The sequence below is a fragment of the Crocodylus siamensis genome, chromosome 8, assembly GCF_052110815.1.
Source record: "Crocodylus siamensis isolate JL-2025a chromosome 8, ASM5211081v1, whole genome shotgun sequence".
NCBI classification, from domain to species: Eukaryota; Metazoa; Chordata; order Crocodylia; family Crocodylidae; genus Crocodylus; species Crocodylus siamensis.
Genome location: NC_143402.1, coordinates 12,614,543 through 12,639,344, shown reverse-complemented (window position 1 = coordinate 12,639,344; position 24,802 = coordinate 12,614,543). Strand labels below are relative to the sequence as shown.

The 24,802-nt window shown below is 42.3% G+C and overlaps 1 protein-coding gene and 1 long non-coding RNA gene across 2 annotated transcripts in view; one reads left to right on the top strand and one right to left on the bottom strand.

The window, feature by feature from the left end:
- Window positions 1-24,802, top strand: part of TENM1 (teneurin transmembrane protein 1) — a 508,339-nt gene that overhangs the window by 423,466 nt on the left and 60,071 nt on the right. Inside the window, exons 21-22 of the mRNA XM_090059290.1 lie at window positions 2,989-3,221; window positions 19,218-19,372. Coding sequence (XP_089915416.1) covers window positions 2,989-3,221; window positions 19,218-19,372 — 388 coding nt within the window. The remainder of the gene's footprint in view (window positions 1-2,988; window positions 3,222-19,217; window positions 19,373-24,802) is intronic.
- LOC149858101 (uncharacterized) lies at window positions 9,403-12,665 on the bottom strand. Its single transcript, XR_016443883.1, has 3 exons — window positions 12,005-12,665; window positions 11,438-11,641; window positions 9,403-11,332 (listed from the first exon to the last, which is right to left on the bottom strand). It is a non-coding gene; the product is annotated as an uncharacterized LOC149858101 (long non-coding RNA).

The following is a 24,802-nucleotide window of genomic DNA, read 5'->3' as shown; positions in this document are numbered from 1 at the left end:
GCTGTTCTATTACATTGGATTCAGGTCCTTATACAGTGCCCCCGTCCGTGGTATCCAAGTACGTTCCCCCTCCGTACAGTATAGCATACAATCAGCATCAATCATGGGCAGTCCATTCCTCCTTTCTGCCTACCTTACCCCTGGCAAAAATTGCACAAAGATTAACTTTATTTTAAAAGCTGGTAGAGCACAGCTAGAGAACGTTTCCAGTTGGGTCACACTGACCTTTAGACATATTTTGTTTGTTCTGTTCAAAAACATTGATATTCTCAGTATGTCCCTCACGAGCTCAGGCTGGTTCCATTAGTTTCCTAGACTCTCTGCAATCAGTATTTTTAACACCAAGTAATAAAGCTGTTTGGGAACTAGTGAACTGGAATCTGGGCATTGAACTCAGAGAGGGTAAAGAACACAGAGAAGGAAATAGTTTCTTCTGAAAGAAATTACTGTAAATATTTTATTAGATCACTTGGCACAATTTTTAACATTACTAATTAAAACAGGCCATGATACAGATTTCATTCCAGGTATCCCCAAAGATCAGATATAGTTTTGTTTTGGGGGGGTGTTTCCATTTCTATTAAACATTTTTGCATATTTTAGCATTCAAGACTATAACCACAGGTGGCATTAAGCATTTTCTCAAAGCTAGTATATTATACCTAATGACAACAAGCATGACTAAGAGGGGAGTTTATAATGACCCCTGGTACTTTGTGGTTTTAACTTGAGTGGTGTACATTTAACATCTTGAATCTTCTGTGTTCATTTCTCCACAGCAGGGTTTTATGAAAAACCCTTTGTTCAATTAGTCCAGATTGCTCTTGAACTTCAACTGCAAACCCCACAAGTGCCCAGTCCTAATATTTTTAACAAAAAAGTTTAATTAACTTCAGAATAATGGCAGGCTTTGGTACCGCAGTTAATCACATTTATCTCATTCCCTCCTTCTCGCCTCCTTCATTCCACCAATCCTCTCTCAATCCTCTGTCCTTCCCCTGTATCTCCCTTCTTCCTTATTTCCTGTCTAACAGAATCCTTTTTCCTCTCTCCCTCTTCCCTCATTTCTCTCTTTTCCCTTTTATAAAAAACTTGTGATTAGCCAGAATTAGACTAATAGACCTTCTGGTCCAATCTTTGGGGTGCTGAGGACTTGCTCTTCCATTAGATGTCAGTGGGAATTCAGGAATTCACTAAGCACCTTGGAAGATCAGGCTCTATCAAAAATGATTAAATTGTGGGTTTCTTAAAATCCCCCATAAATGGAAATAGGACATTTTAACTGAGCCTTGCTGGAAAGTATAAAATTAGAATACAGTACCAAATGCATTCATAAACCAGACTAAATGAAAGAAAGGATATGTATCTCTTCATATACATTACCATTAATAAATGTTTTTCCAGGGGTCTGTAATATTGCTCGGTTGATTTAGGAGCATCTAATAAATGGTCAGCAAATCCTAGTATCTCCCTCAGTCAGGCAAAGGTTTGATATTGAAATAGGCTCTGTCAACTTAATCTTCAGTTTAAAAGAAATCAGTGCTACACACGTACTTTCGAGTCCCTGGCAAAGGCTTTGCATTTAGCATCATGTTTTCTCCAAAATATTTTTTTCTCCTCCGGTGTGGGAGACCCGTGTGAATAGGGGAAGCTAAGTATACACAGAACGGTGTCAGCTTCACCGCACACGTAAGGGAGCTGACAAAACACAGAAACATCTTCGAACTCTCATCTGTGCATTACACTCATCTCAGGTGCTCACCGCAACACTAGTAAAATATCTTCAGGAGGAAAAGTGTGATTTTTTTTGACAGTGTCTCTTTCAACTGCATGACAGCAAACTATCTTAACAGAGTATAAACCTGTAAGAAATTTGAATATGATGTACTGAAAAAATAGCAGCCTTGAGGCATGTCACAGAAAAACATTGGAAGTTCAAACTTCAGGATAGCTGACTATCAGAAATGCTCTTCTCCCTCCAGAGGGAGCACTGCAGTGAGGAAGCGTCCGCTCTCAGGCTCTGGGAATTAGCTGGAATTTGTACAGACGTTTAGGAAGCAGCGGCCCTGATTGTATCTGCGCAGAAATCTCCTGATTTCAGTCACGCTCTGCTCAAGCTTGAGACTCTGCTCCTATTCCCTCTTTATGATTGGGGCCAACATGTGCAACCTTGGCAGAATTAAAGCCATTGTACTTGTTACTTCCCATTTCAGAGGGCTTCCTTAAGCAGCAGATTTGCTTAGATTGTCAAGCTGCCAGAAAGAAGCAACCACACACACACACACAAAAATCTGATCGGTTGATAAGATGCAGTCCAGTTCACTTATTAGAATTCATGAGCCTTACCACTTAATTAACATGTGTAAATATTTTTTTTTAAATAACGTTTTATCATCTCAATAAGGCACTTCAGTGCGTGAATTATGGTGCATTAATTCACGCCTAGTTGCATTGACGGTACTTGGCCTTCCGCCTTGTTCCTGACAACATAGTAGGCATGAATTAATGCACCATATTTCACACCTTCGTGTTACTTAATGTTTAAATGAGGATAAAAATAACCAGAAGTGGATTTTTGTGCCTACGCAGAACAGTCTGTGGGGTACCCTGCTGCTCTCCTTTAAGTCATAATGTGGTTTTGAATGCTGATAGTCATGACATTTAGCATGCATATAAAAAAAAGGCTTCTGCTTTTGAAAACTGTCAGTATATCCACCTTGCAATTGCTGCTGCAAGTTTAGTCCAGCATGGACTAACCAGCCAACTTTTTTTACTCAGCTTTTCAGCTACTAGTGCTGCATGCCGTGTTCCCACATCCTAGTTTAAAGCTAGGTTGGGTATGTCTGCAGTATCCTGCTGTCACTACAGCACAGGTATACCCAGGGAGAAAAAAGATAGCAGCTGGTCCATGCTGCTGGAAGTAAATTTCTTCAAACAGGGAGCCTGATGAACACATTAATTCTCTGACTTTGCTCTTCTTCTCTTTAGTACGAGTCCAGCTCACAAGTACTACCTGGCTGTGGACCCAGCCTCAGAATCCCTCTACTTGTCAGACACCAACACCAGGAGAGTCTACAAAGCGAAATCTCTCAGTGAAACAAAGGATTTGGCCAAGAACTATGATGTGGTTGCAGGGACAGGTGATCAGTGCCTCCCATTTGATCAGAGTCACTGCGGAGATGGCGGAAGGGCGGCCGAGGCTTCTCTCAACAGTCCTAGAGGTAGGAACGATACACTAAAAGCTTTTTTGCTTTCAGGGTTTGTGGGTTCAAGTCCATTTTGATACTTGATGCGTGTTCATGGAGTTTAGGCATGTGCATTTAAGGTCCAAGAAAGCTGGGCTCTTCAAATCTGAGGTCCATTAAGATAGTACTTATTTGCAAATCACCAAGTTGACCTTGGCCATCAAATGCACCTAAAAAAAAAATTCTCCCACTGACTCGCACTAAAATGTTTGGTGCCGCTTTGTTTCCAAAGCAAATGCCATATTGTAGGGGCTGTTTGAAAGTGTCATGGTCATCCATCATTTGTGCCAAAGCCTAATCTACTTGCACCAGCCCTTGCAGTAGCAGTAAACTGCAGCATAAGACTTGATGTTTTCAGCTGAATGCCCCTAAGCTCCCATCAAAATCAGCAGTAGCGAAAGGGACCCAGCACCTCACGTAACAGAGGTAAATGAGCTGCAGCTTGTTCATTCCTGTTAACACACTGTGAACTCCTAATGAATAGCTCTGAGGTAAAGTTTGATGTTTTAGTTTTTTGAGCTAAAAAAAGGGAAGCTGTTGATCAGTGGGAAATTAGAGTGTATATCTAGGCAAAAATATTTCCAAGACAAACGATAAACCCAATTTTAAGGCTTTGCTAAACAACACGTTGCAATTATAGCCCGCGTGACTTTGCCGTGTCTTTAATGATGGAAGGTAAGTGCGAGATAAGTAAAAATAAATGTTAATCTTCAGGCAGCTAATTAATGTACTGAATCAACTCTGAAAATAGTAGAAAACAAAGGTTTTCAGATCCCTTTGCAAGAAAACAAGAGTCTATGTATTATGGCTGACCACAATTGATTATATCTAATTAGACTACAATTAGCTGTTCTTTCTTACTTATTGAGAAAGTATGTTGGTGGAAATTTGTAACATGGCATTTACCTTTAAAAATAGCTATATATATTTAGCTTCCTAAATAAGAGGTTGAAGTCAGGGAATGAACATTAATTTTTAATCTTTTCTAATTTACTGCCTACGGGGGCCCAGCAGTAGAGCACTTAAGGCAGCTCCAGAGATGCGGGTTCAGACTCCACTCTGGACTTGTGCCAAAGCTCCCCCCCAGTCAACCCAGTTGTAAACTGGTACCTTCTTATTTCGGCTGGGAGGTCAAAGGCAGCCAAGCATGACGACTGCCCGTCGGTCCTTTATGTGCTGTTAAACCTACGTTTGTTTTACCAACCGCAAGGCTCAGAAGGACCTTGGATCTTTTTGATTGACAGTGAACTTGCAGTTCATGAGCCATGGGCCAGCCAGCAAACTGTGGTCAAAACGTATGAAATCAGTCTGGTGGCAGCTAAAGAGGGGAGCGCTCTGGTTGCCTCTCTTTATTGGCTGTGTCTTGAGATCATGCTTTTAAAAAGTATTATTGTTGGTGCCTCCCCTACCTTTTCTCACTCGCCTCTTAAATCATGTCTTGTCTTGTAGTGGGCTGTCATTTACCACATGCCATTGCCCGCAACAGTGAGGCCTCTGCTTCTAGGGACAACTGTCATATAAATATTTAATAAATATTAATAGAATTAAGATTAACGATCAATATTAATAACTATACATATATTAATAAATATTGTTATGATGAGCATTCTCTACAGGAATGGCTCCACAAACCTGTTGCTCTAACAGTTCCTGACAAGAAACTGAGAAAGTCATTTTTTATTTCAAAATCAGAGCCAGGTTTTGTGGCTTGCCTTGTATTTTTTCCTTGCCATACATTCAGCAAGAGCAGGTCTTTGTTTGAAATTTAAGAACTAATAAGCAAAACAAAGTTTTCCCTCAGCCTTTAAGAAGTTTGAAAGCTTCATCTTACCAATGGCAAAAACCTTCTCCCTTTAAAACAGGGTTTTGTATACATGCGGTATTCTTCAGAGACAAAAGCTTTAAAAAAAACATATTTAGAATGCATCTTGTGAAGATATTGTTTGAGTGCTCATTTTGCTTGTCGTTAAAATAATCACTCAGATTATTGGATCGGAAGATAAGTCAATTTGTGTTTCTGTTGCAATTACAGTGAGATGAACGGAGTCTGAGTAACATAATCATTTCTTTTTTGGAAGACTGGAAGTACGGATGAGACTTTAAGGGAATGTATCTATAGGTCATTTAGAGATTGATTCGACATACGACCAGATAAATCACTTCTAATTTCATTCCTTTGAGATTTTTACAATAAGAAAAAAAGTGTCTTGTGTTGCAGATGAAAAGGCTGCATAGATACTTCCCATTCAATACAGCTGGAAATAGGTTCCTCTGTGGCTAGTCAGGCTATTCTCATTTCATTTTTAGCCGCTGATACAAAAACACAATCTCTTCTCTCCTGTTTCTTTCCTCTCTGTCTTGTTTATTCCTGTCCTGGCTCTCCTTTCTTCTGCAGTAGAAGTTAAAATCTGAGCAGTTTAAACAGCGTAACACTAAATCACAAGACATGCATAATGATGGTGGGAAGGAAGATGGTTCAACAGCTCACTGGGGTCAGGCTGTCATGATTCATGAATTCTGTTCCACCTCTGCTGACGCCCTCTGTGCCTTTGAATGATCACTTCTTATCCCCATGACTCGATGCATGAGTCTGTAAAGTAAATGTAGTAATACCTAACCCCGGAGGGTGCTGTGAGACCTAAGTAGTAGTGCTTGGCAAAAGGCTTTGAAAACCTGGAATATATTTAAAAAAAAAAAAAAAAAGCTGCTGCAAATCCATATTTACCTGTTATTGTTTGTTTAATTTATTATCAGCTGTCCTGGGTGAAATCTATTTCAAAGAATATTTTACTTTTTGGAGTCTTTTTGAAAATAGATATCAATTTTTCTAGTATATGGCACTTTGCTTCTGGCATGCAAGACCTTCACAAGGCTTTTCATGAGAGTTGTTCAAATAAACTTTAAACTTTCAAAGAAAGCTTATTAAATAATGCAAGAGCCTTCATCAGCTTTCATTTAATTTTTCTCGGTATCTTTACCTTCAAGGTGACTGTGTTTAGATGCTTATTATTTGGAGGGGAGAAGAGAGGAACATGGGAAGATGAATGCCTGGTGATGGAATTTAATAAAGTACTGCTCCTTAGAAAGACATTAGCCAATTCTTTTGATTGGAACCGGTTTCTCCAACTTCTATTTCGCAGCCAGCAAACAAACACTCACAGCTTTCTTCATTAATTGAATGAGTGAAGGGAAAAATGAAGCCAAGAGGTTGACTGAGCATGAATCCCCTCGTATTGTATATAAGTTTGAAATGACATTGAAGGATGCTTTTAAGCAGGCATGGGTGATGTAGTTGAAACTTGAGCTTCAATATATTATTTTTACTGCAACTTATTTTAATTCTGCCGAGAAGTCAAACTAATGAGTCATGTAATAGATGACCAAGTACTTAAAAAGAATGTGAAATGATACAAGGTGGGGGCATAAAATAAAATCTGTGACAGGCTGAACACATTTATTATACAAGCAGATACTGAAAATGAAGGAATAACTACAGGATAATATTCATCATCACCCAGATTCGAGACTCTTGACTTTCACCCAGTACCAGATTTTCAGTTTTTTAAATTTCTCAGTTAAAAAAAAAAAAAAAGTGGGCTTAGTGACGATCAGCAGAACCACAGTCACTATGTTGGGAGGCTGGCGGATAGTTTAAAACATGTGGCCAGATGTTAGGATTCTGGACCGCCAATGACTTGCTGTGTAAATCCGGGCTAGTTGCTTAAGAGGCAGGACAAGCCATCCCATCCGTAAACTGGGAAATGATGAAAGTCTCACCTCACGTAAGATACAGGCCTAGATTTTTAAAGGAGTTAAGCTGTTGCTATTCTCTGATCCTCAGAAAGACATTTGGACTACCTCCTCCTTAGGTGTCTAATTCCTGTTGAAAGCAGTGGGAATTAGTGGGTAGAGCTAATATATTTGTGGATTTAAGTCCAAGTGATTTAGGTCTCATTTTCAAAAAATACTCGGGCATTTAAGAGCTTATGGGCTCCAAACCCAGAAAGGAACAAAGGGGCACAGAAGTTAGATGATGGAAAGCCCAACTTATAGGCAAATGGCCCTCAGAGAAGAATAGAGGCCATCCTCAGCCTGAGGGGATCCAAACTTACCTCTAGATAGGGAGCGCTCAAACCATCCGGCTATGGGTAAGCTGGGATAGGGGTACTCGCAACCCCTGCTACTGAGGCTCAGCTTCTGGAGCCGGACAGCACGAGCTCCCCCCACCTTGCACGCACGGTGCTCAGGATTAGACCAAGAAGCTTCTACCATAACTGCCTGGGTTTGGTTTTATGGTATAAATCCTCTTCCCCACACTGGATCCAAATCAGTCCCTGCTACAGAAGTGCAAAGAGGTGAACACAGAGCCCCCCCTCCCCCCCCCGTGTTAGTTAATGTATTGCCTGTTGCCTAAAGCAGCTGTGCATCTGTCATTTGTTGCCTGCCCCATATAGCCCTACCTATTTGCCTGCTAATTTCTGTTGAATTTTTATTATGTTCCCAATCAGGCTGTTAGTGAGGCCTGAGATATGTCCTTTTCAGCACAGATGAAGCATAAATTGTTTGAGAATTTTGGCAGAAAAGCTGCGGTTCTGCTTACAGACAAGTAGAATATAGGTGCTTTAGCAATTTAAGATAAAAAAAATTTAAGAAACACTTAAATAAAAGATTTAATTTTTAAAAGGTTATTGAAATCATGTTAAAAAAAACAGAAAATGTTTTTGCCCTTTTTGGTTCAAACTTTGCTGTGAAACCACTGAACACTGTCAGTGACAGGACATGAAAAAGGTATAGTTTGAAAGGCTTTATTTTTTTTTTTTATGTCTGAAAATAGTCACGGCTCTCTAGCTTTCTATCTGCAGCACTTCTTGCTAACGTAAACACAAAAAGAGCTGTAAAAACCACTTGCTGGAATTAAATATGTTCATATTTTGTTATATGTCAATAGTTCATTTAGGGCCAACACTAGCTCAGTTGAAAACCTCCTGCTGGCTTCTGTTTGATGTGAGCAGAATCCTTAAATGAAGCTAGTTGCTAACGTAATCTCCCTGCCCCCAACCTGCTTACCATCGGTAATAGCAGTCATTAGCATTTGATCAGGAGGTCCCTGCTATTTTACAAGCCAGTACATGCATAGTAAGCTTACCGTACAATCCAGAAAAACCAAGAAGTGTGAAATTCCACGAACCATGAAGGGGACAAGCAGGCCTGATGAAACAATCTGCCCTGCCCTCTACATAATAAGATGATGGCCATGTGCAGACATTCGGCATCTACCAGGACAATCGCTGCTCTCGGAAGAAACTACAAGCATATGGACACCTTAACATTTTCTCCTACTGCAATAAATGGCCAATCTGACTACAGTGAGGTAGAAATTGCTCCTGGGAGACTGAATGTCTGCACATTTTCCCCCTCACTTATCTCCTCCTGGGGAATCAGGAGTGGAGCCAGGTGGGAAAAGGCTTCCAAGCTGGACGGGGGAAAGGCTCTAGGAGCTGAGAAGAGGGAACAGCGCCACGAGTGCCCGGTCTGCCTCTGGTGTGAGAAGTGCCCAGGGGCTTTGCCTCACCTCTCCAGTCCCTTTGGGGACAGGTGGTCTGGAGCAACCCATACGTTCCTCAGATAGGATCACCCTGGCCTAGGGATGCAGGTGGAGCATGGGAGAGGGGAGTGGTGGCAGACTGAACACCTGTACGGCTTCCTCTCCTGGAATCGTTTCTAGCGCTGGAAGTTTTCTGCCCCTAGAACTGAACGTTTGTTTGAGGCTGATATCGAGACCTTAATACAGCACCCTGTTTTATTGGAGTCGAAGACAGAGCAAGTCTCGTTCCATTTTGTTATGTCATCCTTATACTTATTTTCCTCCTTGTCACTTCGACCCTAACAGGTGGTGTGGATGGTTATCTCTGTTTCAGAAACCTGGAAAGCAGGTTGTTTTAGGGGGATGAGGTGGGTGTTGGGTTGGGTTGGGTTGTTTTTGGGGGGTTTTTTGGACTTTTAAAATCAAGTTTTCCCCAAATTTCTTGCAGCCCTAATTTGAATGCATAAGAAACAGTTACTCACTTTTCTGCAAGCCATTGTCAGCAGTAAATCTGACCCTAATCATTGCAGCTCAAAACTGAAGATAAGACGTTTTCTTCCAGCATGGGCACTTAAAGTAATTTTGCTCTCTTTCATCTTTGCTGTTGAATGCTTCTGTCGGAAGAGCAGCAACATTGAAGTCCAGGTACCAAAAGAAGTGTTCCAGCTAATAAAGAGCAGTTGAGCATTTTGCTTCTCATACATCGCACTCAATGAAGTAAAGATGACAGAGATCACAAAGCAAGACTGCAAATCACTTGAATCATATTTTGAGTGGTGTATTATGGTAACCTATAAATAACTAATTGCATAAAATTGCTTTAGTAGTTTCTAGATGGCAGCTTTAATTAAAAGCACCCGAGACATTTAGAAGTTTAGAAATGGATGGCATGTAATTTGCCCTTTTACCAACCGTAAAATGGTAATTAACCAATTTGATTCACTTCTTCCTATTAAAAGTTTTATGAGACTAGCAAGTTCTTTCCAAATACAGTTTCTCTTCAGCAGAAGGTAGCACATTCCCTTTTATCAGTTCTTTCCAGTACTTTAAGATGTTTTCATGTACAAAATTCTTCACAAGTTTAATTAGAAATTTTCATCCAAAGTTAAAGTGCTTATTTGCAAGTAATAACAATTTTTAGATGCATGCACAATGTTGTTCTAAGTCTTGATACTTAATCTAGTTTGGAACGGAGTGCTTAGCAAAAAAGTATGTAGTGGCCAGCTAGAGTGCCAAAGGACCGTGAAAGTACCTTTGTGGACAGCTCGCTTAATGGACTGAATTTCCATTATGAAATAAGAAAAATATATATTAGCTGAATGTTAGTCCCATGGATATTTTGAGGCCTGGATCTTTAAGACTGAATGTACAAAAATGCATGTGCATAATATTCACATTCAGTTTCTGTAGTTAAGCACGTGGTTTATTAATTGTGCATATAAATGATCAATTAACTACCTGCTATATAGATTTGTTTCGGTGCATTTATGTACAAATCAGAAGAAAGGTGATAAAAGGGTGTCTACCCTTATCGGAAACATTTAATTTATAACAAGGCAAGTTTATGTGCTAGAAAGCCTTCCTAAAATAACACCACGTAGCTTTTTGTGGCAAAAGTCCTGGTCAGCTCCTTTTTCTTTTCAGTTCACAGAATGACAGATTAAACCCTCAGATCTTTATGTTGGATGCAGTTTTGCTCCCAAATCTGGATACCTGCACCTATCAACTTCACTAAAACTGTATAGTTCAGTAAAATTAAAGGTTGCTTCTGAAAACAGCCCAAAGGACTGGATAGAGCTCAGACATCCAAAGGATCACCAAAGGGATGAACCCCTTTTGAAATTTTTGATAAAAAATGACCCTGCCTGACACAGACCAAACATTTGAACTTCAAGCAGCTCTCATATCCCAGGCAAGTGCCCCATATACCAGACCCTAAGGTCAGCCTCTAAAGCTTTCTTCTTGGAGCAGAGGCTTGCACCTCTGTTGTCCTCCCAGCTCTAATTAAAGCGCCCGCAGCATCTCACATACTCACCATCCCACACTTCAAAATTGCAGCAGGGACACTTTAACTAAAGTTTGTTCAATGAGCTTTAGTTAAAGTGCCTCTGTCACCACTTAGAAGCACAGGGATGCTGAATACGTGACACCAAGACTCCTGGAGCACGCTAACTAGCACACTCCAACAGACTCGATTAATCAAGTCCGCTCTGATGCATGCTAATTAGCATGCATTGGAGCTGGCTTTGGGCACGTGTATAGGTGCCCTTAAATACAGCCCCTACTGAAGAGAACGAGACAGCACCACAATGCCCAGTGGATGGAGCACTTCCTGAGGGCTGATAGGAGATTGAGAGTCATTTCCTGATCTGGACCAGGTCAAGGTTGGAGTTTTAACCTTCATCTCCCACAGTCCTGGTGAGTGCCCTCAACACCGGATTGTTCCGTATTCCAGGATCGGCGAGGGGTCATCTGTGTTTCAGTTCTCACCAGGAATCCCATCCTTTTGGAAAGGAAACACATGTTCCCACAAAGTTTTGGTTTTATTCAGTGGATGCTGTCACTGTAAATACGTTTTATCAGCGAGTTTGCAACCGGTGCTACTTACTACACTCTCTTGCCTTTATCAGATCTTTCCTTGCCTTTGTTCTTTCTCCTTACTCTGCTGTTTTCCACGGAAGATGTTGCTGCCTCTTTCCTTCTGTTGATTTCTTTGATTCCTCTTGCTCTTGCCGTGTTTTCTACCCATCCTCCTTGGCATTTTCACTCTTTTCCCTTACTTGGAACAGACCACAAAGTTCAAGTGAGACCACTGCAAAAATTATGGATAGCTGAAGTAAATTTAACGTAATGATGAGAAGATATTAAATATATTATTTATACACGTTGCAATTACTGTGGACACACATTTTGAAATGTGTAGCTCTTATGTAAAACAAGGCAATGATGTCTCATAATATCTCAGTCTTCAAATCTCAGTTAAAAGAGTGCTAGCAGCGTGCATCTCATGAGATTACCAGAAAACACATAGACTGCAATCTCTTCCGAGAAGACAACCAAAGCCTTAGGCAACTAGGAGACTTTGATCTCAAGGATGTTACGATTATCGCTCACGATTGCAATAACAAGCCATGAGGGTGCCGAGTAAGCACACACCGCTGGAACGTGAACTCACCTTCGTTCCATTATGACTGTGCAGGCTGGTACTCTCAGAATGACTGGCCACCCGCTTTGAGAAAACATTTCGGGCAGTTCACATCCAGGCAACAGCCACTGAAAGGACAAACTGTAGATGTAAGCATTTAGGCTAGAATTCAGCACAGCCTGAAAACAGCCCCAGTCCTCCCACCCTGTTTCCATTGCCAACGTGCCCCCTGCGCAGCAGCTTGTAAAGTAGGCACCATCAGGGCCACTCACAGCAGCCAGGTGGAGCACCTGTGCTAACTGAACTCTTCTCCAGCCCTTTGCTGCATCCGCATGTGGGGTGAGCAAGGGCGAGACTCTCACCCCCAGACCTCAGTGATATGGATGGGCTTATATTCTCTGCATGGAAGAAGCTGCCCAAACTGCTTTTTTCATTCTGAATCTCATGGCAGGCCTCATTTATCTTTGCAGCCAGAGCATTTTTAGCACGTCAGTTCCTTTTCCAACGTCTGCTGTGACTGAAGAACAATTGAAAGTGTCCTGCTGTATCCACAGCTATGAGGAACTGATCCTGTGTTGCATTACACTGTATGTCTTCAAAGGATGACAGGGGAGCTTTTAGAGTGCAGAAATATGAAAATGTCGTGCAAGAGACAGCCACTGGAGCTTCTAGTGATCCAGCATCTAATAATGAATACATGGGGGAGATTTAGATAGTCATCTATATTTTCCTGTTTCTTATTTTTCCCTTATCTGTTGTACCTTGTCAACGGATGCATTATCTGCTGCGTTTTTGCCAACAAGAAATCCTGAAATGTTGGGGCACCTTATCAGCAGCCAGGCAGGAGTTGGCTTAGTTTGAATTTATACATAAGACTAGAGAGATTTTTTCCCCCCTCCTGTATAAAAGCAATCACACAGCAGTAAACATCGTATCTATCTATATGCACCTCTTTGTTGAGCATACATAAAGCTGATACTTGTAGGAGATTTAGTTTGTTATTGGGCAGAGCCCAGATAGGAAAGATACCAAGTTGAACAAATAAGTGTATGCGTACAGCTCCTGAATAAAGGGGTTGAAATAATACCGGAAGTGTTAAGTGTCCGAATTGGACTGCGTTTGACAGGTTGGATTTGCAGAACCGGGCATGTGTGCATGTGCATGCACGTACTACACAGTTTTGACCTTGGTAACACTGTTTGAATCTTCAAGGCCAGGCCTCATCTCTGCTGTATCAAATACATACGTACCTTCCTCTCACATTCAATATTCATATTTTCCTTTTTCCGCCTGTATTATTATGGCCATGACTTGTTGGGCCAGATCCCCCAGCGGGTCTAAACTGGTGTAGTTCTGCTGAAATCTGTATCTGTGCATCGGTTTACAGCAGCTGCGGATCTAGCCTTCCGGCTGTATCACATACATAGACAATTCCTATTCTCCATTTAGGGCCTCATTTTCTATGTGTCTTTGGCTGCTATTCCAAATCCATCTCTACAGACCTCATACACCCAGATGGGTATAAGAGAAAACAGATACCTTTCTTTATTTTAACATGTACCTCCTACTATTTCTGCAGAGTATGCAGTGCTAACTGGAAAGACTACCAATGGAGTAACTTGTATAGCACCATTAGGAATTCACAAGCTTTAGTATAACTAAATTATTGAAGACATTATCTTGGCCTCTTCTATATAGCCAGCTTGCATCTACTTCTACCGCACTCAGTGCAACACAGATAGACTGCATTCTGCTAATGGCTGGGGACCAAGAGGTGTATTCTCAACGTTACGGGTTCTGTGGATTTCTTATGCAGTCCATATTAAAAATCCACTCTCAGCTGCACAGTTGAATGACTCTATTATTTCACTGCTGTATAATTTTGGACTTTTATATAAATCGATGCCACACAGCCAATACAACCATCTGCTCACAGAGACATTGCTTGAAACTGAAGATGTATTTGCCCTAGTGATAGATTCTGCCTTTGTGTTATCCATGGCATGGCGCCTGTCTACACTTGTATCGCTCAGATGAGTCAAATATCCAGCAGAGCAGCAAAGGGCAGGGGTCAAGACCAGAAATTATATCAAGAGGTAAAATTAAATAAATAAATATATATATATATATATATATATATATAGGGTCTCCCTGGCACCACACAGTGGAGTTAGGATCCTCTGACCTGATCTGACATGCAACTATGTTGGCATAAATTAAGGAGGGCATATGCCCAAAAATTCACTCCCACATCAGAACTCTAAAATGTCAGTTGTTAATTTAATTAATTTGCCTCTTACAACTAGAACAAAAGCCTGTGACAGGGAAAGGGTTGTGATCTACAAAGAAAGAGTGAGAGGGGAAGGAACTTCATTGACATGAGATCTTCCACCTTCACCAGGCCATGGGAGCGACATCAAACCATCCCTCCATCCCCTCTCTAATCAAGCCATTGCAGAGCTGGATTGCACATGGGTAAATAGCTAAATCACACATCCTACCCAAACTTAATTATGGGTCACAATTTAACCCTTCATAAATTCTTGTTTAATAAACCACCATAGGGCTCTGAAAAATATGCTTATTTGGTTAAAAGTTGGAATCTTTCCAGTGTGCATTTTAATTTATTTTCCTCTATAACATGAATGCCCTTAGGAATGCTATATGGTGAGACATTGTCCAATTTGCATGTTAATTACTTTTTAACATAGTCATTAATACCCAGGCTGGATTTGTTGAGGGGGGATGGTTGTGTGCATACATACAACTCTGTTAATACCTGTAGAACAACATGCAGTCCCACAAGAAGCACACTACTTTTTACCAGCATTTCGTGTTTGAATGAGACTGTATAAGTTTAATGCTGTTTAATTGTAATGGTGGTTTTCATCAGAAAAAGAGATCCAAGTCTTTCAGCCTTCACCCTGACCATTTCAGTCTGGATAACGGCAAGGCTCTGCCCCAAGTGGATGAGTGGCCTATTTTACAAGTGATAGGCCTAATCCTTCCATGATTAAGCAGCTACCCTGCACTTTATGCTGTGGAGGTAGGAGTTCTTGATGCCTGGCACTAGTTCTCTCCATCTCATCTCAACAGAGTGACCTTTGCTCTGTTCTCTAGTTCTTCTTCCAATGCTCCAGATCTCTCTTCCGTCGCTCCCAGACCTGCTGGGCCATCAGCATGCACTGTAAGCTTAAGAGAGAAGGGTAATGAAAGCACTCCCAAGGAAGAGCTCCAAGGAATGAGAAACCCATCCCGCCTCTATTTACAGGAGCACAACCTGGCCTCCAGCTCGGGTTCTGCTGTTCAGCAGCCTTTACGATGCACACAGGCTCAGCAGCTTGCTGTTTATAATGCATGCTTACTATCTTCTGTTACCAGGAACAGGTTTATTGATCTTCTCTTGACTTTTGGTTTAGAAGTGAGAAGTACAGGCCCTTCAAGGGGTCTCTTAAAATTCTACCATTCTATTCCACAAGCTGCCACTGAGCTGGCACTTGTAGGTCTAGGCTCCTCCTGGTGGAGATTCCCTGGATTCCTGGCTGGGATGCCTTGGCTATTTTAAGGCTCTGGAGTGTGAACAGATCCCACTGCTGTAGAGATCCCCTGTCCCTCCCCCACCATGTAGCCTTTCCTTCTGAGAACTGAAACGCATGGTGAAACTGCCCATCCTCCCCAGCTTAAGAACTGACTTCATAGATCCACAGTTAAACACATCCTCTCCCACAACTCACCCCTGAAGGTTTGAGCCTTCTGGTTTAATAGCCAGATTGCTCAGAAGTATGTTTGATGTAAAGAGGCACCTAGATATGGGCTTTGCACATAATGTCTCGGCACACCATGGCTAGAGGCAAAAATTCTGGTGGACAATAGATCTCTTTTATTGGATCAGCTGCTTCAATAGGAAATCATTCACAAGAATTCTTTTCTTTCTTGTGTCTCATCTGGACCCATAGGTACAGGGAGAAAATATTATTGGTCGGTGGGCCAGAGTACACACACACCCCCCGTACCAGATAAGTCTGTGGTGGACCCCAGGACGGGTCAGTCGGAACCCAGGCAGCTTATCCAGGGGCGGGGTCCTGCTGCTGCATGCACCCTGGGAGAGACATGGAGGGGCACATGCCCCCAAGATTTATGCATGGGACAGAGATGGGCTGCTGCTGTTGCCTGGGGCTCTGTTGCCGTTGCCTCAAGAGCCGCACACAATGTCACATGCTTGCTGGTGCCAGGCAGGCTGGGGATGGCACGTAGTATTGTGTGGCTCTCAAGGCAACACCAGCACTGTGCAGAGCCCTGCCCGTTCTGTTGCCCCTCGCTCCCGAGCCACAGCCTCCCTCCCCGCACCAGCCCTGCTACTGTCCCTCACTCCTGACCCACAGACCCCAGCCCTGCCAGTGCCCCTTGATCCCAAACTGCAGTACCCTGCCCCCCCTGGGCCATGCTGGTTCCCCTCACTCCTGACTCGCAACCCCTTGCTCCCTCTCAGCCCCCTCACTCCTGACCTGCAGACCCCTGATCCCAACAGCCCCACCAGAGGGGCCCCAGCTGCCCCTGTCCTGACTAGGCTGGAGTGCAGTGGCTTGGAGCAAGTCCAGCTCCAGACCAGGCTGGAAAGAAGAGGAGGGGAGCCTTGGGGCACCCTCCACCCTGGGCTTGGGGCTGCCACACCACACCAGGAAGCCTGGCCATGGCCCACCTTCCCCTCTCCCCTGCATCACCTCCTGGCTGCTCTGCCCCTGCAAGGACGGACACCGGCCCCTGTGCTGCTGGCTTGGCCATGGCCCTCAAAAGCCCCCACCCCCCCGGCCCCTTCATCCACTGGAAGGGGCAGATACCCCTTGCCCTGCTGCAGCCCTGCCACCCCCCCAACCTAGACTTACCTATCTGCAGCTCCTGGGGTGAGTGGAGGTGTACTTACCTGCCTGCAGCTCCCTGCTTACAATCGCCCCTCCCCCTGATCCCACCTGCAAAGTAAAGCAAAAAAACCCAGACATTTTCTCAAATGAATTTGAAAAATCCACCTGGATGGAGATAGGAGGACTCAAAAAAAGGACAGGGTTACCCCCTTAGGTGTATGGTAACCCTAGCCAGGCTGCGATCCTGCTTAGCAGTTTTTTCTCTTAGGTGACCTCCAATGAGCTCCAAAAGGTGACTCTCTCAGGTGATTTCATTACTAGGCAGTCTCTCTCTCCTGATGGACCTTTTCTCCTGGCTAGAATCTGACCTACTGTTTTAAGCAATTACATGTCTATGTAAGAGCACTTAAGTCAAAGACTGTCTACTGTAAACGCTGTGCTAACAATTTCTAGAGGAAATTTAGTCCAAGAAGGAAGTAAAATGGCAGCAGGAATTAAAGAGTATTCTGACAGTCAAACTGGATTTTGCAAGACTGACAGGTAGATGCAGGATTCATTACCTAGGAGAGAGGACCACTGGGTTCTGATCCCTTCACTAAAGGTTATTTGGAGGGGTGCTGCTTATTTGCTTTTACCATCTTCTTAATGTAGCTTGCATAAACTGCCTTTAAGTGGAATGCATTTTGGGAGCAGAGTCTCTCCATCCATCCAGAGTTAGGGCAGCCCTTTACAAAGTGTGAGATGTAGTTTTGAACCTCTTCAGGTTGAGGAGGGAATTGACTCTGGATCTGCCACCCCCTATGCCAAGGACAGGCAATTATTTCAGGTGAAGGACTGCTTACCAAGTTTTGGCAAGCTGTTGAGGGTCGCATTTTCCTCTCCGACACAGGGAAGCAGGAACAGCCCCACAGTCCCAGGCCAGAAGCCTCTGCTAGGCAGGGGCTTCTGGTTGGGGGGAAAGAGCTGGGGGGAGGGGGCCTTGCTGCTGGGTCCTGCCACCAGCTTCCTCTGGGTACTAATGCCCTCGGCTCCCATCAACTTTGACAGGCAGCCAGGATCAAATAAATACTAATTTTCTACTTTTGGGGGAGGGGCACCCGCGGGCCAGATAGAATGGCCTGGCGGCCTGGATCTGGCCCCCAGACTGTATTTTGCCTAGCCCTGCCCTGTGCTCTAACTACTAGGCAAACCTATAAAAAGCAAACCATGCTACACCCACCCCTTCCTGGGTTTTTTGGTTTGTTTTTTTTTGTTTTGGGGGGGTTTTTTTAAGAAAGCAATGAGGAACCTGCTTTTGTCCACATCTGTTTGGTATGCACTGAGAAAGGTTAGGACACTATAAACATAACCAATGACAACCTAGGCCAAGACATGTTCTGTTCCAAAGAGGAAAGTTTCCAATGTAAGAAAACAACATAGAAAAGCATAACATGTTTCTGTCTTCTCAGAGAAGCAAACAGTTGTGTGATGTCTTAAAGTGGATCTGTTTTGTTCTGTCAAAGCACATACAGCCTTGTGTCATGATAAATTTAGGGGACAAAACCATGAGCCATATAAATCGGTGACTAAACCCTCTGTTCATACCTGATGTGTTCTCTTTATAGCTAGCATGCTATAAATGCATTTTTAAAGCTGCTTGCAGAGCAGATGCTACAACTGTAAAGTTATAGTTGGGGAAACTGCAAAAAAGGTTAAACCAAAAACATGAGACTTCCACAAAACCTGATATGAAGTGCAGAGCATTTTCTTGTTGTTTTCTGTAATTCAGTAAAAAGAATTTACATGGCATGCAGCAGAAGAAAGCCTAGCATATTCCTGTTGAAAGCAGGATGGCTTGGTTACTCGGATGCTGGACCTAAGCTCGTGACATCCAGTTTGAATGACCAGCTCTTCCACAGACTTCCTGCATGTCTTCAGGCAAACCACTTACTGTCTTTCTGCTTCAGTTCCCATCTCTAATATAAGAATAATATTAAATATTCCCTTCTCTCAGCCTTCATCTTACGCCTTTTAGATTGTACACTCTCAAGGCGGGGATTGTCTCTTACTGTTTTTATAGGCTGTGCCTGCAACAGTGAGGAGGCCCTGATCTTACCTGGGATCTCTAGCTGTTCCTGTAATACACACAGTACACTATAATAATAACAGTTCTGTTAGTGCGTGAGAAACAAAAAGTGAAACTAATTTGAATCACATACAAATTTGAGTTAAAGTAGCCAGGCTATTTCCTTGGTCTTGATGAGTGAAATTAACCGGGGGGCGGGGGGAATCTTTTGCTCGTCTTGATCTGAGGCAATGGCATTAACACAGGGGAGGAAATAGTTATATTCATTTTTATCTTGACAGAGCTAGTATTAATGCTTTCTTTTACCATCTCCCAACAGGTATCACTGTGGATAAATATGGATTCATCTACTTTGTTGATGGTACCATGATTCGGAAGATTGATGAGAATGGTGTGATCACAACAATAATTGGTTCAAATGGTCTCACATCAACACAACCGTTGAGCTGTGACTCGGGAATGGATATCACTCAGGTAGGCACTTGCGTTGTTACTGTTCAGCACATCATAGAAATGGATAACTATTTTCTCCTGAAGAAATTAGGCATAAAAGATACCCAGTGAATCAGTTAACGCTGAATGGCATAAGCTTTCGCCTATATTTTCTAACACAGCAGTGATCTGTGGTAGTGTAGAAAGCTTCCATTGAAATTATTATTATAAAGTTAAGTTAAGCAACGAGCTATGGCTCTATAGCATCTAAAAACTGCCTGCTGCTGGGACTGCGCAGTACCAATGGGTACTGTATGGTCATTTAGTACTTGCTAAATGACCATACAGTACCTAATGTGTAGTCAGGGGCACATGTCAATGTGCCCACTGAAGAGCATTGCTGGAAGTAGTTGCAAAATAGCAGTATGAAAGAGAATAGAGAAGCTGTGGCCTATTTGGAACAATTTTCAGAGTGCTTTTCGTGTCTTTTTCCAAGGACAAATTAAAGAGACACACACACTTTTTCCCCTATCCAATCTGTTTTTTAAAAAGGCAGAAAGAAAACAAAAAAGTAGACTATTGAATACTTAATGGGTAGCAGCTCTAAAAGATATTTGGTGCCAATCAGGCTGTGCTTATTCAGTAGTGGCTGCGAAATGAAGTGAAAGTTTGTTGGCTTCAGACAGACATGAAGGGATTTCAAGTTAACTCAGTGCAATTGCTTTATGGGTTATGAGTGCTGTTGTTCTTGTCGCTGTTTTCCCCATTTATTTTAATGCTCTACCATTGAAAACCACAACTGAAATATGCTAAGCTCATCAGATCTAAGCTGTGTCTAATTTCTAACAGGAATTTTAATGGTAAGAAGTTGGCCTGAGGCTGATAGGAGCTTCACGTATGTAAAGGATGTGGGATCGGTGCCCTTGTTTGTGCACACTAAGCTTTACTGTGAAGCCACAATGGTGTCCCAGAGGGAAAGGACTTAAGCACCTGATTGCCACTATCAGCAAAGTGTGGTTCCATAAGTTTTGTATGTATTATTATTGGAGCAGAGATTGGAGCCCAGGTCTCCTTTCTCCCAAGTGAGCTAGACTAGCGAGTCTTTCTCTCTGGTCCAGTCAATAATTATTCCACACAAAGCAGAGTAGCTTGAATATACAAGCCGATAACAACCCTACCAACAATCCCTTATAGGCTAGTGCGTAAACCCTGAGGCATAACAAGCAGTTTTTGCACGCTGGAAAGCAATGCAGACAGCGCAGTGGTAGTGGCTTGACCAGTCACAGCAGTCTTGCAGCCCTTTTAAACCGGTGTCCAAGGCTGGTGTCCGCGTCCATACTCTTACATACGCTACTGCTTAAGCCTGGATATTAAGTAAGGGTATGGATTCAAAAAGGAAGGGAAGGGAGTTGAATCAGTTCCTCAAATATCCTGTGACTGCTGAATTAGTGGGTAAAAGAGAGTGTTGCCTCTACCCTTACCAAGTCCTTCAGTTGTCTTTCGTGGAAAAACACTGGCCCAGGCATCTCACTCCAAAAGAAAGCACAGTCCTGTGAATCCCAATGCCAAGAGAGGCACTACCATCCAAGCCAAAAGTTAGACACTAGAGTGGGCTTGGAGCATTTTTACTCTTTCCTACTAGCTAGAATGTGAAGCAGTGTTAAAGTCAGAGTGTGCTGTGAGAAGTTGCACATTAAGGGTTAATACAGTTTCTTGCCTGCATGCCTGACTTGCCACTAGAGGTCTGGCAAGCAGGGACATGGCTGGGAGCCAAGACACCTGGGCTCTATCCCTGCTTGGAGAAGGCGGGGGCAGGCGTGAGCAGTGCATCCTGGGATATTGGAAGATTGCAGATTGCTCATTTTATTTCCTTAGAGCTGACTGAAGCTCCCCTTACATGAGCTAGGTAGTACAACCTAGATAACCTGACCTGAAGCAGTGTAACTTTGAATTGTTCAGAGAGCACTTAGCACAAGTTAATGAGCTTTAATGTGCATATGCTTATGTTTTCAATGTTGTTGGTATGGTGTAAGTGTAATGTATAACTTCACTAACTCAGGGCTATAAATAGTATACCTAAAAGCTTAAGTCCTTTTGTGAGTTTACCTCTGCTTACGGCTGAAAAACCCATGTAAAGAGGAGAAAACAGTCTTCCTAACCAGAGCCCTTGCTATATCAAGGGAAGGTTTTGCTCTCACTAAACACAGAAAGTGTCAGGGTTCCTTCTGCAAAACTGGTGGATGTCCCAAGATAGACAGGGACTTTCTGTTACCTCTGGAGTCCTAGGCTTTTGCGTACCTGCCTCTGCCTCACCTTTGCTAAGGCAGGGATGGATGTCAGGAAGATATTGGCTCCCATCTCCATGACTACACAGTAGCAGTCAAGAAATGAGATCTTTGGGGAGTTAATGCTGCCTGGAGCATATTTTAGCCGCTCCTTGGATACGTATAACAACTGCCTGCAGCACAGGTGTAGGATTAGCTACCAGACGAGATACTTCTGAGGTGTAGGGAATCATAGCAGGCAGAAAGCCAGCTCCCCGGGCACCTTGTTTCCCCGCCCTGGATCTGGAGCTGTGTGAATAATGGACTGATTGAAAGATGAATAGATGGTTGTTTCAGGTCAACCTAGGATGAAAATGTTGCAGAAAACAAAATGTTTTCCTTGATATGCAGTGTTGCTTGGGAGTTTCGATCCTTTTAAGACCTTTCTTAATTTAAATTTAAAACGCTGTTTCAAAATGAACAATCACAAAGTTTAATCTTGAAAAAGTGGAGACAAAATGTTTTGTTTGTTCCAGAATATATTACATGGCCAAAACTGTTTGCCAGGTTTTACCCATGTTTGTGAATAGTTTTGTTCTGCCAAAATCACATGTCATGGAGGATAAATCATTTGCCAAACAAGTCACTTGGGTCCATCTGGATCTAGATGGAGCCCCAGCCCAACGGAGCTCAGGCGGAGGGGACCGCTACAAAATCCCGAGTAGGAAAAAGCACTCCACGGTGCTCGCTGCTTTCTGTTCTGTGCTCAGCCCCCACATTCAGACAGATTTAGCTCCTTTCCTTTTTTTGGAAGCAGAAGCGAAAACGACTTTCGGGAAATAAATCCAGCGGGTTCCAGGTGATATTATAGAGAATCTGTGTGGATGGGGGAGTTTCTCACCGCCTGTTTATCGTCACATCATTTTTCAATAGCTACAACTACATACAGGCTTATTGCACAGACTGGGACAAATTTAAGATAAATGGAGACTGGGTCCCCATAAATATTCCAGATATTGGTAAGAAATGGTGGAGCCTCATAGGTATCTTATTTGGAAAAAGTAAAATCTTATTCATAAAAAGTAGCCAGGAGATCTCATGCCTTTTTTTGTTTTCAACCACCAAAGTGAAATCTTGAATGAAACTAAAATTGAAAGTATCCAAATTAAAACACATTCTGTACGTGCTATATAAAATCATAGATCAAAAAAACCCTGCAAACTGTATGTGCAGGGTTATGGAAGTGTCCCTTGCTTTTTTACAACTCATCGCATTAATTTTCTCTCAGTATAGAGCCAAATACTCTGTTAAATGAATGCAGCAGACTAAAAGTTTTGTCAAGCTGTTGAACCAAATTCTACTTTCAGTCATGCTGGTGTACTCAGGAAATTATATGGAATAATTAAATCCCATTGATGTCATATAAGTTATTCTTGAATTATATCAGTGTAAATGAGAGAAGGATTTTGTCTGCTTAATCGCAACCTTCTCTCGGATACATCCTTGCAACTCCATTGACTCTTATGAGGTGACATAGGTATAACACACAGCAGAATTTGGCCCATCAACTACCTTAAATTGCCTTTGGCTATATCTCAAATTGCATTTACATCAAGAGCGTGTGGTTTGTTCGCAAACCGTGTGTTTAGAGGAACTTATGAAATAGGTTAATAAAATCAACTCTAAAAGCTAAATTTGCTCTGACAATAAAATCAACGACTTGTTCAAAATCAATATTTTTTTGATTTACTGAAATACAAAACAGTATCCTTGGAATAAACACTTGGTATAACTGCCCATTGCACAGACCTCTGTAAATGACTAGAGCTTTCACTTTAATAGGTGAGTTTATTAGGAAAGGGTTGAGTCATTTATTTCAATACCGGTTTTGACAGAAACACTTCTTATAGATCACTGAGTACTTGTTTCTTACTACCATCTCATACTGACCATAGCATTATTATTCTGCATTTGTAAGGAAAAAGAAAGCTTGGGTTGAGCAGATTGAATGGTGTAATGATAAATAAATAAACAGTTGCTAGTTAATCACTTCCGTTTTCCCATGACATTGTTATTCTGGGTTTGTAAGGAAGAGGAGATTCAACTGAGCCAATCATATGGCACTGTGGATTCGATAGCCTCTTCGCTTTGCAGGACTTGGTTGATCACAACACAAGACAAATGACTTTAGCTTTCTTAGTCTAGTTATTAAAGCCAGCCTCTAAAAATGCTTAGGACGAGGTCGTCATGTGATCATCACCCCCAGTTGGAAACAGTAGGTCCAAGGATACCTGCCAGATCGTCTAAAGTGATCAGCAGCTTTCACTGCAATGCTAGTGATAAGATTTTTCAAATGAGCCCAATGTGCTGGATTAATCTGAACACCTGCGTGTATAATTTGGTACATAATTGAGAGCTGAGCTTTTCTGAAAACCTTGCTCCGATAGGAGATGCTATCTACATTTGACAATTTGGCTCTAATTGGCCTTTTTCTAATAGCAGAAAATATTGCAGTTAGAGCACTGCTTCTGAAAAGTCTGGATTTTAAGCATCAGAAATGTTCCTGATTACACCTGAAGCACATCAGATGAGCTAATTGGGGAAGATTTATATATGCGATTCTGCTTTCACTTACACCTGTGTTACATGGTTATAATTCAGCGTAATTACTGCTGATTTACACCAGCATATATGAAAGACCCCTATCTTGTACGTGAATATGGCTAATATTCATATTTAAGAAAGGGAATGCATGAAAGAATGAGGGTAAGAAGAGCTGGCTGGGAGTTTTCTAATAAGGAGACTTTGGCAGAAAAAGGCAAATCATTGAAATCAAAACTTGTGAGAACATACATCCCCACTGTGAGGATGAATTGGGAGACGAGTCTGATACACCTATGTGGAGGTCAGTTAGCCCCAGTAATTACAAATGCCCAAGACAATAGAAAATCATGACCAAGACTTTTTCCTTAGCCATGGCCTTGCCCCCAGAGTGCTGTCTGTTGCAGTAGTCAAGACTCGATGCCACAACAATAGCCAGTGACTGATTGATGGTATTAATAACTGTCACGGCTGTGCTCCAAAATGAGAGTTCTGATTTGAAGACTTTTTCTTGACATTTGCACTTCATCACCCTTTGTTCAGCAGCTCTCCCCTCGATGGAGTCCATATATATTCTGTTGCTTCATGTAAAAATTCAAAGTGACAC